The sequence below is a fragment of the Felis catus genome, chromosome C1 (genome assembly GCF_018350175.1).
Source record: "Felis catus isolate Fca126 chromosome C1, F.catus_Fca126_mat1.0, whole genome shotgun sequence".
In the NCBI taxonomy this organism is placed as follows: domain Eukaryota; kingdom Metazoa; phylum Chordata; class Mammalia; order Carnivora; family Felidae; genus Felis; species Felis catus.
In genome coordinates, this window is record NC_058375.1 from 65043686 (window position 1) to 65061708 (window position 18023).

General features: G+C 35.9%; 1 protein-coding gene across 3 annotated transcripts in view; it reads right to left on the reverse strand.

Annotated features, from left to right (window-relative positions):
* USP33 (ubiquitin specific peptidase 33) overlaps positions 1-18023 on the reverse strand; it is a 63985-nt gene that overhangs the window by 23961 nt on the left and 22001 nt on the right. For all 3 annotated transcript variants that reach the window (XM_011284923.4, XM_006934853.5, XM_019837268.3), the window contains 7 exons: positions 17211-17363; positions 13585-13687; positions 12594-12663; positions 9540-9653; positions 5705-5783; positions 3825-4242; positions 1085-1225 (listed from right to left, as the gene is read on the reverse strand). In XM_011284923.4, the coding sequence (XP_011283225.2) occupies positions 1085-1225; positions 3825-4242; positions 5705-5783; positions 9540-9653; positions 12594-12663; positions 13585-13687; positions 17211-17363 (1078 nt within the window). The remainder of the gene's footprint in view (positions 1-1084; positions 1226-3824; positions 4243-5704; positions 5784-9539; positions 9654-12593; positions 12664-13584; positions 13688-17210; positions 17364-18023) is intronic.

Sequence of the window (18023 nt, forward strand, 5' to 3'; positions counted from 1 at the left end):
TAAACTTTGTCTTCTTTGCACTTTTTTTTTTAATGTTTACTTATTTTTGAGAGAGAGAGAGAGCATGCACAAGTGGGGAAGGGCAGAGAGAGGGAGATCCAGAATCCGAAGCAGGCTCCAGGTTCTGAGCTGTCAACCGAGAGCCCATATGGGGCTCAAACCCATGAACATTGAGATCATGACCTGAGCTGAAGTCAGACATTTAACTGACTGAGCCACCCAGGCGTCCCTTCTTTTATGGATATTGCTTTTGATGTCTTAAAAAAACTATTTGTCCAACAAAAGGTCATGAAGACTTTCTCCTTCCTATGTTTTTTCCTAAGAGTTTTAGAGTTTTACATTTTGTAATACTGGAATTCTCATACATAGCCTAGCGGGAATGCAAAATAATACAGCTAAACTGGAAAACAATTTCATACAACTAACATAAGACCCAATAACCTCATTTCTGGGTGTTTACTCTAGACAAATGAAAACTTATATTCACACAGAAACCTGTATACGAATGTTTATTGCGGCATTATCCACAACTGCCAAAAACTGCAAATAATTCAAATGTTCTTCAAAGTGAAAATGAATGAACAGCAGTATAATCACACAATGAAATAACTACTCAGTAATAAAAATAACTATTTAGACATGCAATGTGACTATATCTCAACTGCATTACAATAAGTGAAATAAGCCTGTTTCAAAAAACTATGTACTGTATGATTCTATTTATATGACATTCTGGGAAAGGCAAAACAATAGCAATAGAGAACAGATCAAAGGCCTAGGGTTTAGGGAGGGGTAGGGGGATGATCTAATTACAAAGGGTAGTTATGAGGGAATTCCTTGGGGGTGTTGGAACTGTTCTATATTCTGTTTGTGTGGTGGTAACAAGAATCTATGCATGTGTTAAAATCCAGAACTCTACACCAAAAGAGTGAATTCTACTGTATGTAAATTTGTGCCACACACACACAAAAATTTCAAATCATGGTTATATAAAATTATGCTGTCGATTTTAAAGTACTAAATATTTCATAATTAACACTTTAAATTATCAAAACGAAGGAACCTGAATAACTGAAACTTCTACCTTTTTTGTGTGTGGGTGCCAATCCTGGCCACAAATTGCCTGATTTAGGAGGGCTTGCTGATAAACGTGGATTAACACCTTCATTTGATGGGAGGATCTGTGATGTAGACAGGTCATTCAAATGGACATCAGTAATATATTCTGTAATATTTAAAATTTGTATTATTACCTTAAATAGTAAAATTATCCCACTTATCAAATAATATTAATTAATTTAAAGTTTTCTTCATTTGAGATTTTAAACACAATTCCCATTAATAAATGTCAAGTGAAATATTTGATAGACAAAGTTCTTGCTAAGCAAAACAACAGTGATTTTCCACCTAGGAATCCAAATAATGTTTGTAACACATTACTGTGCTAGCAATTTAGGAAGTGAGCAGTGGTAACATAAAGCCAAAGAGAACTGTATTTGTTCTAATTTAGTATTTTTTAGTATTTATGATAGTTTTTAAAAAGCTTTGAAACTGTAGGAGAAAAAGATTATCTTCTCAAACTAATATAATAATCAAAATCTAAGAAGAAACTTAGGCAGAATCATAAATTATTTTATTCTTACTGTGATAAAAGGAAATACATCCCTTTATCAGAAAAGAACCTTTTTTAGAATGAAATTATGAATCAAGAAAATAAAAACTTCATGACCACTATCTTGACAGTTGTGCTGTTGGAGTCCTAGTATATATACAATACAGATTTCAGGGCAAGGGATTGTGCTCAATAAGTATCTGAAGAAAAAAGAACTGTTCATAAGGACCCTGAAACTGAATGACTTCAGAGATTTTTCCAGATAATGCAAAGTAAGTCACCTTTATTATTTTCACATAAGCATTTCTCACGATTCCAACCATGACTAAATGAAGACTGCGTTAATATTAGAGGGAGAAAGAGTAGGAGACTCACTCACCCTCTCTGAAGGGAATAAAGTTAGTATTATCAAGGTCAGGGAATAAAGTTAGTATTATCAAGGTCAGGGATTGGCAAATGTTTCCTGTAAAAAACTTGATAATTATCAAGTCTTTCAGGTTTTGCACCCTATATACAGTCTTTGTCACATTTTTTAATCAGGTCTTTGTAAAATGTAAAAGCTCAGATCCCTGATCTAGCTCATCAATTAGTCACCATGTATAAGAAAAAGCCTGCTATGGAGCAATAAAGAACCACTACGTCCCTTAATCAGGTTTTTGACAAGGGCGGGCTGAACAGCAGTCTATGGAAGCCTAGGCTGTCTTTCAATATTTACTGACCAAACAACTTCCAAAAGCATCTAAACTTCTAAAATAAGGCCACTGTAACTAAGGAGCCTAAAATGCTTTCCTGACTTTCCTGACTAGAACACCAATATGCACCACACAGAGGTGAACCACTACTATTCCTGTGTTCAAGGAAATATCCTTTTTTCCTCAAGAAGAAATTTTGGGCTCATTCAATACCTAAATAAATTGTTTACTAGTTTTATTCTTTTCAAATTACAAAAGATAAACTTTTTTATGTTACTTGTCTGCCACTTATTTTAAGATCAAAGAACTATGGGGCGCCTGGGTGGCGCAGTCGGTTAAGCATCCGACTTCAGCCAGGTCACGATCTCACGGTCCGTGAGTTCGAGCCCCGCGTCAGGCTCTGGGCTGATGGCTCAGAGCCTGGAGCCTGTTTCCGATTCTGTGTCTCCCTCTCTCTCTGCCCCTCCCCCGTTCATGCTCTGTCTCTCTCTGTCCCCCAAAAAATAAATAAACGTTGAAAAAAAAATTTTTTTTTAAATAAAAAATAAAAAAAGAGATCAAAGAACTTAAACTTCTGATGGTTTTTAATGTGCTTTGGAAAATTAAGTATCACACTAGGCCAAGATAAATTAACTTTTGAAGAAATAAAGGTAAAATGCAAAGCAATCTAACTAATTATCTTTCATCTGGCCATTTGCTCTTTTCAAAAAACAAAAAAAAAACAAAAAAAAAAACAAAAACACTAGTATTCTGGTAATAATCTATCATAACAGGATTCATTATAGTTAAACTGCTATATCAAAATATATGCCAAATATTTCATAGCTGATAGTATTCCAATGACAGTAGTCTAAATCTAAAAGTGTGTAAGATTACAGAATTGTTGGGGCGCCTGGGTGGCGCAGTCGGTTAAGCGTCCGACTTCAGCCAGGTCACGATCTCGCGGTCCGTGAGTTCGAGCCCCGCGTCGGGCTCTGGGCTGATGGCTCAGAGCCTGGAGCCTGTTTCCGATTCTGTGTCTCCCTCTCTCTCTGCCCCTCCCCTGTTCACGCTCTGTCTCTCTCTGTCCCAAAAATAAATAAATGTTGAAAAAAAAAATTAAAAAAAAAAAAGATTACAGAATTGTAATTTGAGTTATTTTGCTTTTTCCCCAGGATCTTAACAGAATCCACATAAAATGACATTAACTTAATATTCTACATGCAAATATTGCTAAACTCTACTACTTAGCCCAAAAGTAACAACTATTTTATTCCTGCTTTCTTCAAACTTGATCATATCCTGCACATAAAATATTAAGCTAATCAGTCTACTTCATTTTTTATGCTAAATACAGACTGGGAACATTAACATGTAAACTAGAAATATGTCTGATTTCACTCACAGGCCATGCTAATTTTCTCTCCAAAAATCAGAAAACAGTGAAATTACAAATATAATACAAATAAATACAAATATGCTCTCTCGTACACATTGTCTACAAATGAAACACTATCATTTTCCAATTATTAAATTGTCACCTGAAGCTCTGCTGTGTATTTGCACTTTGACAGTTTCCTGGTTGTTCAAGTCGACTGTTTCAGACACAGAGTCTCTGTCTTTATCTAACTCTCCTTCAGAATTTACTTTATTAATCTTATTGCACATCTTCTCTTTTTGCCAATCTTTTGACATTTCTGAATTGTTCTCATCATCCTGAATTAACATTGTTGTTTCATTATTATCTTCAGAAAAGCCTTTAGAGCCATTTTCATTTTCTGCTTTATCACTGCTGCTACAAGATTCACAGGACTGAAAATCTACATCTGACTGGCTCTTGTCCTCTTCCATGGTCTCCTCAGTCGTTATAGTTTGAGGATCCTCCTCAACCTCCATGACCTGTTCTTTTAATTCTTCATGAAGCAAATCCATTAAACACCGAAGGAATTCTTGAGCATCCTAATATATAAACAACACATATTACCACTTCATTAAAAATATGTGTATGTAGAAACTTAAGAAAAAATATACAAAATGTGCTTATCAACTGATTTCTAAAGGTGTTGTGTTATACGGAGGAAACACCAGTTAGTAGAACATAAGGCCCTGAAGAAGGAATAGGAAGCACTGAGTTCTAAAAAATTATATAAATAAAACAAAAGTAATTTAAAAACCGAAGATGATCTGGAGGTCAGCTTTTAGTACTGCTGCTATTTTTTAAAAATGAAGAGGCATTTAAAAAAAACAACTGGATTTGCCTCATATGACAATTAGAATTCAGAGATGTCCTAAATTCAAATATTTTATCAGTTTGGCTTAAAATTAAAGCTTTCCAATCTTGTACTACATCTCAAAGAAAAATCCTTGATCAACCTGGAATGCTTTTTGAAAATTTGTGGGTACAGAGATGTGCAAAATGGGTGAAGGAAAGTGAGAAGCACAGGCTTCCAGTTACATACTGAGTAAGTCACAGGGATGAAAGGTACAGCAAGGGAATATTACTAGTGGTATCCTAATAGTGTCATATGGTGATAAATAATAGCTACATAGTAGCTATACTTGTGGCAAGCATAGCATGATATATAAAATTGTTGAGGAATCCCTATGCTGTACATCTGAAACAAATGTAACATTATGTGTCAACTATACTTCAATTTAAAAAAAGAAAAGAAAGAAAATACAAATTTATAAATTTATAGACCAACTCACATCTAAGAAATCAGTCTGGTGTCTGTGCACCAGAAAAAATTAACAGGGAACAGGTATTATTTTGAAAAAGAAAAATATGTGAGGGTTAGGTGTTAATATCAAAGGAACATATAAAGTTACAATAATTGAAACTGCCATTGGTACCACTTCAACAAAACACAGATCAATGCAATGAATCAGAAAGCCCAGAAACAAACCCTATAAAATATTAATGTAAGCATAAAAACTAAAAAAGAAGAAATTTCTAAAATCAGAAAAGAAAATTCTTCCAAATCTGTAGTCTGGTACAATTAGTTAGCTATTTGTGAAAAAAAAAATGAAATTTGCACTGTAACACAAAATAAATGACAGATGCAGAGAAGAATTAAATATTTTAAAAATTAAAGCATAAAATATAGGTGAAAATTTATCTCTATATGTGTAACTTTTTGAAGCTAAAAGCATTAGAATAGAGACGTATTTATCCACTCCAAAATTTAACAATTTCTAGAAAAACACAAAATTTTGAGAAAGGTGGAAAAATATAAGCAAAAAAATGACAATAGGCTATTATTGTCAGTAAATAAACACACAAGAAAGGATGACCCAAGACAATGGACAAATAAATTATAAAGAAAGAAATACAAAAGGCTCCATAAAAGCATAATGCATAATGGCATTTTTCAAACTTATTAAACATTAAGATTGTGAATGAAAAAGAATGAAGACTTACCTGCTGAGAATACCCCCGAAATGTTGGATTTACTGTCTTAATTCCTTGAAACAGAGTAGTGGGAACAACGGATCCTGGCCTGAGGAAGATAACATTTTTAAGGAGAAATCTGTGATGAATGAAATCTAAATTTTTTACTTTTTATTTTAGTAAATAACAATCAAGAATTCAAGCTGTAGGGGCACTTGGGTGGTTCAATCAGTTGAGCGTCCGACTTCCGCTCAGGTCATGATCTCGCAGTTTGTGGGTTTGAGTCCGCGTCAGGCTCTGTGCTGACAGCTCAGAGCCTGGAGCCTGCTTCAGATTCTGTGTTTCCCTCTCTCTCTGCCCCTCTCTTCCTTGTGCTCTGTCTCTCTCTCAAAATAAATATTTTTTAAAAAGTTAAAAAAAAATAATTCAAGTTGTTAATGTGTTTCACAAAGTCATTAAAAATTGCCCAGTGTTATGTTTCATAGGCTCACCAGAATAGCTTTATATTAAGATACACTTAAGACAATTAAGATATATTTTATAGCTCTCGACCCTAATGAAATGATCATGCTCTATTTTTCAAAAACAATTACAATTACTTAAAACAAAATTCTAATTATTTTAAATTCCTGGGATAATTAAGATAAATATACCTAGTACATTATCTAAATTTTTGAATTCTGTTTTTTTTTACTTGAGTGTAATAGACATAAATAAGGTTTTAATTTCTTTTTAAGTAGACTTCACGCCCAATGCAGAGCAAAATGCAGAGCTTGAACTCACCACCCTGAGATCAAGACGTGAGCTGAGATCAAGAGTCAGACACTTAGGGGTGCCTGGGTGGCTCAGTTGGTTGAGCGTCCAACTTCGCTCAGGTCATGATCTCACAGCTCGTGAGTTTGAGCCCCGCATCGGGCTCTGTGCTGACAGCTCAGAGCCTGGAGCCTGCTTCGGATTCTGTGTCTTCGTCTCTCTCTGCCCCTAACGCACTCACATTCTGTCTCTGTCTCTCTCAAAGATAAATAAACATTAAAAAAAATTTTGTTTTAAAAAGTCAGACACTTAACCAACTGAGCCACCCAGGTGCCCCAGATATTTAACCACTTTTAGAATTCTGTACTGACACTTTTGAAGTCTGATAAACTTTCAGGAATTTTACGTTTAAAATACATATTCAGGGCAAAAAAGTTTAAAAAACAGCAGTTAAGGGTTAATTCTAGCTATAGAGTCTGTAGCAGCACTGGATAACACTCAATAGGGATAAATGACAATGGAGGATTCTGGCTCTTTAATGTTCATAGCCCCAAAGAACTCATTAAAATCATACTCTTTTTTTTACATGAAAATAAACTTAAAATGGATTAAAGACCTAAATGTTAGACCTGAAACCATGAAATGCCTGAAAGAAAATACAGGCAATAATCTCTTAGACATCGCCCTTAGCAACATATTTAGGGATATTTCTCCTCAGGCAAAGGAAACCAAAGAAAAATAAACTATTGGGACTAAAGTAAAAAGCTTACACAGCAAAGAAATCATCAACAACAACAAAAAAAGCAGCCTCATAAATGGGGGAAGATATTTGCAAATGATCTATCAGATAAGGGTTAATATCCAAAATATATAAAGACATTATACAATTCAACACCAAAAAAAAAAAAAAATCTAAAAGATGGGCAGAGGACTAATCAGAACGGCTAGTATCAAAAAGACAAGAAATAACAAGTGTTGGCAAAGATGTGGAGAAGAGGGAACCCAAGGGCACTATTGGTGGGAGAGTAAATTGGTACAGCCACTCTGGAAAACAGCATAAAGACTCCTCAAAAAATTAAAAACAAATAACATATGACTCAGCAGTCCCACTACTGGGTATTTACCCAAAGAAAATAAAAACACTAATCCAAAAAGATATAGGCACCCCTATGTTTACTGCAGCATTATTTACCATAGCCAAGATACGGAAGCAACCTAAGTGTCCATCCACAGATGAATGGATCAAGATGGTATATATACAATGGAATATTTGCTCAGCCATAAAAAAGAATAAGATCTTGCCATCTGTGACAACATGAACGGTCCTAGAGTTTACTATGCTAAGTGAAATAAGTCAGAGAAAGACAAATGCCGAATGATTTCACTTATATGTAGAATCTAAGAAATAAATGGACAAAACAAGCAAAAAAAAAAAAAAAGGCTCTTAAACACAGAGAACAAACTTGTGGTTGCCAGAGGTTAGGTGTGTGAAGAAGATGAGTGAAATAGATAAAGGAGATTAAGAGGTACAAACTTCAAGTTATAAAATACATAAGTCACAAAGTGAAAAGTCAAGCATAGAGAATATAGTCAATAATATTCTAATAGCATCGTATGGTGACAATGGTGACTACACTTATCATAGTGAGCATTAAGTAATGTATAGAATTGCCCAGTCAATATGTCACATACTTGAAGGGCACCTGGGTGGCTAGGTTGGCTGAGTGTCTGACTCCTGGTTTCGGCTCGGGTCATGATCTCACTGTTTGGGGGTTCAAGCCCCACGTTGGGCTCCACGCTCATAGTGCAGAGCCTACTTGGGATATTCTCTATTTCTCCCTGTCTGCCCCTGGCCACCCCGGCCCCCCCCCCCCCACACACACACACGCATGCTCTCTCTCACTCTCAAAATGAATAAATGAAAGTTTAAATTTTTTTTAATGTTTATTTATTTTTTTGAGAGAGAGAACATGAGCAGAAGAGGGGCAGAGAGACAGGGAGACACAGATTCCAAAGCAGGCTCCAGGCTCTGAGCTGTCAGCTCAGAACCTGACGGGCTCGAACTCACAAACTGTGAGATGTGAGACCATGACCTGAGCCAAAGTTGGACACTTAACAGACTGAGTCACCCAGGTGACTGAGTCACCCAGGTACCTGTAAATAAATGAACGTTTAAAAAAAATGTTATATACTTGAAACTAAGATAACAATGTGTATCAATTACCCTTCAATTTAAAAAAAAAAAGAAAGAAAGAAAGAAAAGACATTTTCTTTTCCTAGCATGTTAAAATCAAAGTAGTAACAAATTTTGTTTGACTTAAGAGATGCTTAGTAGGGGGTAAAATATCTCAAAGAAAACTGAGGCACTTAGGAATAGGGGAATGTTAAAACTTTAAATACTACTGAAATTTTTACATTACAAATCAAGATCTCAAAAGTCTTGTGAGGTTTAAAAAAAAAAAGCTTTGATGATTGTTTTCTTTACAGATAAGGTTGAGCAGTTAGGACTAATGGTAAACACAATTTTCTGAATAATTCTAAAACAAAATTAGTAAAATATTACATTGAACAATTATTCTTCTAATGCTACACTTTACAGGAAATAAACATAAGCAGAAAAATGAACATTCACCTAAGTATTTACGGTCTGATTTTAGCGTTGTGAGAATGTCTACTCCTGCATTAAAATTCAAGTGTCAGTAGTAGCAGCTTTAGCATTTCAACTTATCTGCAGTCCAGATACTTCATTTGGATGTTCAGTTTGAAACAGAACATACTGTAAAATGAACTTGTCTCAAATTTACTTTTTTTCAGCTCTACATATGTGCACCTATATCCTTTTAATATTTGATATTCATTTAAAAACGTAATAAAGAGGAGCACCTGGGTGGCTCAGTCAGTTAAGCGTCTGGCTCATGATTTCAGCTCAGGTCATGGTCTCACGGTTAAGTGGATTCAAGCCCCATGTCAGGCTCCAACCTGACAGCACGGAGTCTGCTTGGGATTCTCTCTCTCTCTTGCTCTGCCCCTCCCCATGTGCTTTCTCTCCCTCAAAACAAATAAACTTAAAAAAATAATAATAATAAAGAGAATAAATACATTAAGTACATACCTGCTTTTATGCCACAGTTCGGTCATCAGTTTCAGATAACTTTTACAAATGGCTGGTTTCTTATCTGTTCGAGCTAGTCCTCCACAATCAAGAAAAAACTGTGTCAAAGGTGGGCTAATTCAAAAAAAAGAAAAATGTTAAAGTGGAATCAAAGCTTAATAATGACTGACTTCCAGTCATTCAATAAATTGGTAGCACATACAGCCCCATATCTATCATTTCTTTGCTCCCTTTTACAGCTTCACATTCACTTCTTCATATTCGTGTTCAACCCATTCAAATCAAATTTGACCCCACTGTATCAGACTCCTCAATGCTGCCAGATGCAGTCAACATCTTTCACTCCCTCTTAGTAGCATTTATTACAAGTGACCTACCCCTCATTCTTGAGCAACCATTCTCTTGAACAATGATGAATTTTTCCATTTTTCTTTATCTCTGGCAACTCTTTCCCTTCTTTACTGTTCTTTTGACTCTTACCAGATATATAAATATCAAAGCCCCTCAGGACTGGATCCTAGAACTTTACCTCTCTTCCCTATATACTCTTTTCCTGGGGTGTCCTTAAATTTTCATGTTCATGCCAATGACAGTCAAACTTATGAAAGTCAAATATCTCATCTAAATTCCAGATTTCTATCAAATATCCAAACTGATGGCTGTGCTGAGCATCTTAAATTTAACATGATCAAAATTTAACCTTCAAGTGAATCTATTCTTCCTCCAGGCTTCTACATCTCAGTAAGTGATACTACTATCCATCTGGTGGCTCAGTTAGCAATTTGAAAGGCAATACTGTTGGGGTGCCTGAGTGGCTCAGTCACTTAAGCATCCAGCTGTAGATTTCAGTTCAGGTCATGTTCTCACAATTCGTGAGATCAAGCTCCATGTTGGGCTCTGTGCATGACAGGCTCTGTTTGGGATTCTCTCTCTCTGCCCCTCCCCCACTCACACACATACTACCTCAGTCTCAAAATAAACATTAAAAAAAAAAGGCAATATTATCTTCTATGAGCATGATTAGCTGGAGGGAACCTCAGTGAATCTATTCAGTTACAGGAAAAAGACTGGGCAAAGGACCAAGCCCTGCCCTGCAATAAACTGGCTATCCTATTCTGTGTCTCCCTCTCTCTCTGCCCCTCCCCCCACTCATGCTCTGTCTCTGTCTCATAAATAAACATTAAAAAAAAAAAAAACTGGCTATCCTAAAAAGATATTCCATGCAAGTGAAAAATGAAAGAAGATATAGGTAACTATATTTATATTACACAAAGCAGACTTTATTTATTTTTTTTAACTTTTTTTTTTAATTTATTTTTGAGACAGAGAAAGAGCATGAACGGGGATGGGGCAGAGAGAGAGGGAGACACAGAATCCGAAGCAGGCTCCAGGCTCCGAGCCACCAGCCCAGAGCCCGACGCGGGGCTCAAACTCACAGACGAGATTGTGACCTGAGCCAAAGTCGGATGCTTAACCGACTGAGCCACCCAGGCGCCCCCACAAAGCAGACTTTAACTCAAAGCTCTAACAAGATATAAAGAAGGCCATTATATAATGATAAAGGAATTGAGTCATCAAAAGGATAACATCTATAAATATGCACCCAACATAGGGGAGCTAAATAAACAAAGCAAGGATTAATAGATATGAAGGGAGAAATAAACAGCAATACAGTAACAGTAGGGGACTTCAATACTCATCTCCAACAATGGATAAATCTTCCAGCCAGAAAATCAATAAACACTGGACTTAAACTACATGTTGGACTAGATGGACTCAACAGATGTCTACAGAGCATTCCATGCTGCCCCTACCTATTCTGTAAAAGTATGATTAAGAAACAAAAAATCTAGGGGCACCTGAGTGGCTCAGTTGGATGTCTAACTTTGGCTCAGGTCATGATCTCATGGTTCGTGGATTCAAGCCCCGCATTGGGCTCTATGCTAACAGCTCAGAGCCTGGAGCCTCCTTGGGATTGTGTGTGTCCCTCTCTCCCTGCCCCTCCCCCATTTGCGTGCTGTCTCTCTCAAAAATAAACATTAAAAAAAACCTGAATACTTTTTATTAAAGACTTTTCACCTACAGAAAAGTACAAAATATTTTCATAGCACCTCTGTAAGTGATTTGAGGAAGGGGCACCTGGGTGGATCTGTCGGTTGAGCCATCTGACTTCAGCTCAGGTCATGATCTCCTGGCTCGTGGGTTCGAGCCCCATGTCAGGCCCTGTACTGACAGCTCAGAGCCTGGAGCCTGTTTTCCATTATGTGTCTCCCTCTCTCTCTGCCCCTCCCCCACTCATGCTGTTTCTCTCTCTCTCTGTCTCAAAAACAAACATTAAAAAAAAAGTGACCTAAGGAATTAGTTCAAGCTTCTCATTTTCTAGATGTTAAAACAAATAACTTGCTCAAAGGCACACAACTAACTAGGGTTTACACCAGAACCAGCAGTCTCAGGAAATACAGGCATGAATAATCCCACTGGGACAATGGATTAGTACCAACCCAGTTTCTTGCCTACTCTACCTTCAGGATTACTTAACAAGAAAGAAAAAAGAAACTTTTCAGGACATTTACATAGTTAATCCACAGAATCTTTTAAATGGGGTCATTTCAGAAAGTGAGAGGGAAGGAGAGGAATTCATTGAGGGAAGAAGGACAGCCAAGGATTTATGGGATCCTATTGGCTACGGAAATTGAATAGAATTGTTAACTCTTTCTCATATTACTATTAGTGTACTTCTTTCTTTCCTCCTCTGACTCATCTTTCTTTCTTTCTTTTCTTTTCTTTTTTTTTTTTTAGCAAATTACGAGCAGCATGATTTTCTCCCATCCACATACTAACCAGATCCGACCTGCTTAGCTTCCATGATCAGGTGAGATCAGGCACGTTCAGAGTGGTATGGCCATAGGTTACCAACAGCATGATTTTCTGCTCAAAGAGTGACTTTATTTTTTTTTTCATTTAGAAACAGTTTTATTGAAGTATAACTGCCATATAAGAACTGTGATAAAAAGTGACTTTAAAAAGCTATACAAAATTAATTTCTATACTTACCAATTAGAAAGAGCCTGCAAAGCTGCATTCATATAACAAGTATTTCCAATATTTTTCAAACCTGTAAGACCTATTAAGAACAATCATAAATTATGTCATCACTCAATAATGCAGTGACTTAATTTTCTAAGTGTTTACTGAATATGTAACTATGTATGATACTTATTATAGTTCTCAAACTATGTTAAGAACACACAAAATAGGGGCGCCTGGGTGGCTAAGTCGGTTAAGCGGCCGACTTCGGCTCAGGTCATGATCTCACGGTCCGTGAGTTCGAGCCCCGCGTCGGGCTCTGTGCTGCCAGCTCAGAGCCTGGAGCCTGTTTCAGATTCTGTGTCTCCCTCTATCTGACCCTCCCCTGTTCATGCTCTGTCTCTCCCTATCTCAAAAATAAAAATAAATGTTAAAAAAAATTTAAAAAAATTTAAAAAAAAAAAAAAAAAAAGAACACACAAAATAGGGGCACCTAGCTGGCTCAATCTGTGGAGCATGCAACCCTTGATCATGGGGTTGTGAGTTCAAGCACCACATTGGGTACAGAGATAACTCAAAATATTTAAAAACTAAGGGAAAAAAAAACACAAAATACATTATGGAAATACAAAATATCAACTTGAACAACTCAGAGGTCAGGATTCTACTAAAGTGTTAATTTTCAGATAATTATTTAAATAACATTTAAAAAGTTAAAATTCCCTTGCATCAATTATAAAACACAAAATTTGTACTAAATTGTATATGGATAGTTTATACTAAGGGCTTTGGTAAAGTGATGCCAGAGAAACCAAGCATCTCTCAAAAGCTGTCAGTCTGCTTTCCCTGCAAATACAATTGTACTAGGCCAAATTTAGATTTTATTTATTTATTTATTTATTTAGGCCATCAACATCTATAGAGTCTCTTTCACTTCTCGAGTTTGAAATTTTCACATTACAATTTCCTAAAGAAATGTGTAGTACCACAGGAAAGAGTGTTATATAGGAGATTTTACCTCTTGCCTTAAGTTCATCTTCTTCTTCCACTTCTATGTCCAAATCATCAAATACAGCAACCAGAGGAGTTTTTAATGTTGTACTACTTGGTATTTTAAAATCCTTGATAACAGGAAAGACAGCAAATTTACATTTACATCTTGAAAGTAATGAGGATCTACACTAGGAAAGAGCATGTCACTCTATCTTTATTAAAAATGCACTTGAATAACAAAGCCACTTACGACTTTTCTGAATTGAAAAGTTAACAATTGGGGCGCCTGAGTGGCTCGGTCAGTTAAGCATCCGACTTCGGCTCAGGTCATGATCTCACAGTTTATGAATTCAAGCCCCACATCGGGCTCTGTGCTGACAGCTCGGAGCCTGGAGCCTGCTTAGATTCTGTGTCTCCCTCTCTCTCTGACCCTCCCCCCATTCATGTTCTGTCTCTGTCTCAAAAATAAATAAAAATTTAAAAAAAAATTTTTTTTTTTTTTAAAGAGAAGTTAACAGTTATCAGTTCAGTGAATTCCAATCCAATTCAGTGTTATCAAGCTAAAAAAGATCTAGGCACACATTCCTACACCATCTTTTCAGATTTTTCTAACTTTTTACAGGAAGAAAATACTAAAGTTTTTCTATCATTAACACACCAACTTATCTGTAGACTTCTACAATCTCTCCTGATACTTGTTACCATACTTATTTTGCATTATTTTATACATATGAAACAGTTCAGTTATTTTAAATAGTAATAAAATATTCCAGAATTAATTTCCAAATATTGTCTTAACTCAAATGTTGCAACTGGTGACGGGTTCGTCAAATGCTAGCTCACACTTAAAAAAAAAAAAAAAAGACAGAAGAAAAACTTTGATCTAATATTTTAAAAATCAGGAGAGCTCATAGAAATATCAGATTCTGCAAGTTCTCTTTTTTTTTTTTTATTTTATTTTATTTTTGGGACAGAGAGAGACAGAGCATGAACGGGGGAGGGGCAGAGAGAGAGGGAGACACAGAATCGTTAACAGGCTCCAGGCTCTGAGCCATCAGCCCAGAGCCCGACGCGGGGCTCGAACTCACAGACCGCAAGATCGTGACCTGGCTGAAGTCGGACGCTTAACCGACTGCGCCACCCAGGCGCCCCTGCAAGTTCTCTTTTAATAGAAGACTGAACTACACTGAACCCATTTAGCAACTATCACTTAAAGGAGGAAACTGAACAGCAGCATGCACTTAGCATATGCTCTGACTCTCCAACTTATTCAGGCCTTATTCCACCTCTACAATGCATGCATATGCACTTTTCTACCTACCCACTTTATACATTTATTTTACTTTCCTGGTATCTGTAGATACTGAACATTTGAGCTGGCCCCATATTCTCACTTAATTGTATTTAAGTATAGAGGTTTTTAAAAAATCATTTAAGGGGCGCCTGGGTGGCTCAGTCGGTTAAGCGTCTGACTTTGGCTCAGGTCATGATCTCATGGTCTGTGAGTTCAAGCCCCGCGTCAGGCTCTGTGCTGACAGCTCAGAGCCTGGAGCCCGTTTCAGATTCTGTGCCTCCCTCTCTCTCTGCCCCTCCCCTGTTCATGCTCTGTCTCTCTCTCAGTCTCAAAAATAAATAAACGTTAAAAAAAAAAATTTTTTTTTTAAATCATTTAAAATTTTACCTCCTAGAAAAAATTTTTATTTAAGAAATCTTACTAATGACATTTGGTCTCCAATATTATTATTTTATAATTAATGTTCCAACAGCATAGAAATTTTATGTTAAAAAATTGTACAAATAACTTTTTTCTTCTGAGTAATTTTATTCAACAATGGGATCAGGAAGTTGCATGAAATTAAATTCATGCCTTTTATGTGTTATAAATATAACTCACAGATAATTATCTACAAGCCATCAGAAAAATATCAGTATATTTATTCAATCAGATTCAACATTCATTAAGACATTCAACATTCATTCAACATTCTGCAAAATCTGGCAGAAATGGCAACAGATAACTGTTTTCTTTAGTCAGTGATGGTTACTTTGTCAATGTGTTTTTATTTGTATTTCCTTTTTGTGAACTATCTGCACTTATTCTTTCAACCACCTGAGTATTACCCTTATAAACTGTTATCAATTCCTTATGTGATTAAACTTTTAGTTACTACATTTTTGTTAATAATGCAAGTGTGTTCCAGAAAACTTACTTTCAAACTATCAAGGCATTAAAAACAAGACAAAAAACACATTTCTGAATGATAATATCAGTGGCAGAAATAGTAATGGTAGTTTGGTGATTTATCCACTACAGCCATTCAACTTTGAAATACAAAAAAAAATATAGCTTGTCTAAAATCTACTCATTTTAGTTATATAATGTATAAGACAAGCAAATTTATTTACACAAATGTCTACTATCAGAATGTGACACAAAGATATAATAGAAAAATGTTAAAAGTTGGTATCAAGGAAGACAAGTATAGAAATACAATGTGATTTTTTTGATACATGAGGGGGGAAAAAAACCTCACTAATGTGTTAATTAAACCATACAGAGCAAATGATGAGTACAGTAAGTTAGAAGCCAACTCTTCTAATATTTTCATTTCCTTTTCCCTATTTTTATAGAACTAGAAAATTGTCAAAATTAAGTGATTAATCTTTGCGAGCCTACACATATTTTGAAACCAAAGATCAACGCTAAGCTTTAATATATCCTATTTGGTTTTCGATAAATTAGTAAAATGTTCTTAGTAATATTAATGGAGGTAGAAAGGGGAGGGGCGCCTGGGTGGCGCAGTCGGTTAAGCGTCCGACTTCAGCCAGGTCACGATCTCGCAGTCCGTGAGTTGGAGCCCGGCGTTGGGCTCTGGGCTGATGGCTCAGAGCCTGGAGCCTGTTTCCAATTCTGTGTCTCCCTCTCTCTCTGCCCCTCCCCCGTTCATGCTCTGTCTCTCTCTGTCCCAAAAATAAATAAACGTTGAAAAAAATAAAATAAAATAAAATAAAATAAAATAAAATAAAATAAAATAAAATAAAATAAAATAAAATAAAAAGAAAGGGGAGAGAAATGAGGAAAAGGGAGCTGAATTTGTATTTGTAATTTCCTATCAAAAAAGGCCTGCCCCCTCTCCTAGAATCAGATTGCTAGAAAAATATACACTTTTTAAAGACAGTTTGTTAGGGTGCCTGACTGGCTCAGTTGGTTAAGCAGCTGACTCTTGATTTCAGCTCAGGTCATGATCTCACAGTTTGGAAGTTTGAGTCCCACATCGGGGTCTATGCTGATAGAGTGGAACCTGCTTGGTATTCTGTCTCCCTCTCTGCACCCCGCCCCCCCCCCCCACCACTGTGCTCTCTACATGTCTCTCAAAATAAATTTTAAAAAAAGAAGTTTGTTTTTAAGTTTTAAAAACACAAAACATGCTTTTCCATCTTCAGACAGGTGAGCTTCAATCTTACTATAACATATCATTCTATAAAAGAGCAAAGGCTAGCCTCAGTATTGCAATCAAGAAAAAAGGCACATTACAGAAATATTTAAAGTACAAGTGAGGTAGAGTTGTTATACATTTCAACTACGTGACAAATTCTAAAATCATACCTGAAAATATACGATATTTTAATTAAATAAAGTTTGATTATTACCTGGACACTATTTTCTTGGGTTTGGTGAGGTGGTCTTACATGAGGCAAAGAAGGCTGAGTTCCTAATTTCCTATCCAAAAATACTTCTTTGCTGCAAGCATAACACCATACTCGAAGAGTAGTAAGGTTCACAGTAAGATAATGCTTTGTCTCCTATACAATTTCATAGGGGAGGGAGAAGAGGAACCCAAATTAGGTATAGTTGAAAACATTTCAAAAGATCATATAAGGGGATGCCTAACTGGCTCAGTTGGAAGAAGAGTATGTGGCTCTTGATCTTGGGGTCATAAGTTCAACCCCCCCACACTGGGTGTAGAGATTACTAAAACAAAAACAAAAACAAACAAAAAAAAAAACACTTTAAAAAAATCATATAAGATAAACTGCTGGCCTTTAATGAATAACAACATATTCCAAAGAGAAGAGTTAAAACTTGAACACCAAAAACATATTCTTTAGATAAACTATTAAAGTATAGTGAATAGTAACAATATATAAACCTACTCTAGAAATTATACTATTGTCATTTTTCACCACTGTTCAGCATAAAAATAAACATAAGACTAAGACTCTGCTTTGGAGTTAGCAAATAAGTATAATACAAGAAAATAATTGACCAAAGCATAGTAACTATTCTAAAAGATCATAGTAACTATTCAAAAGAATGAGTCAAATGATGTAAGTCAAAGCAAAAAACATCTCAAGCAATATGAATATATGATCTTGGATACATAAAATTCTGGCCTTTCTCAATCAGAGTTCACGGAGAGAATTTATGCCTACAGAAAATTATCTTAGTAACTATTTTCTCAA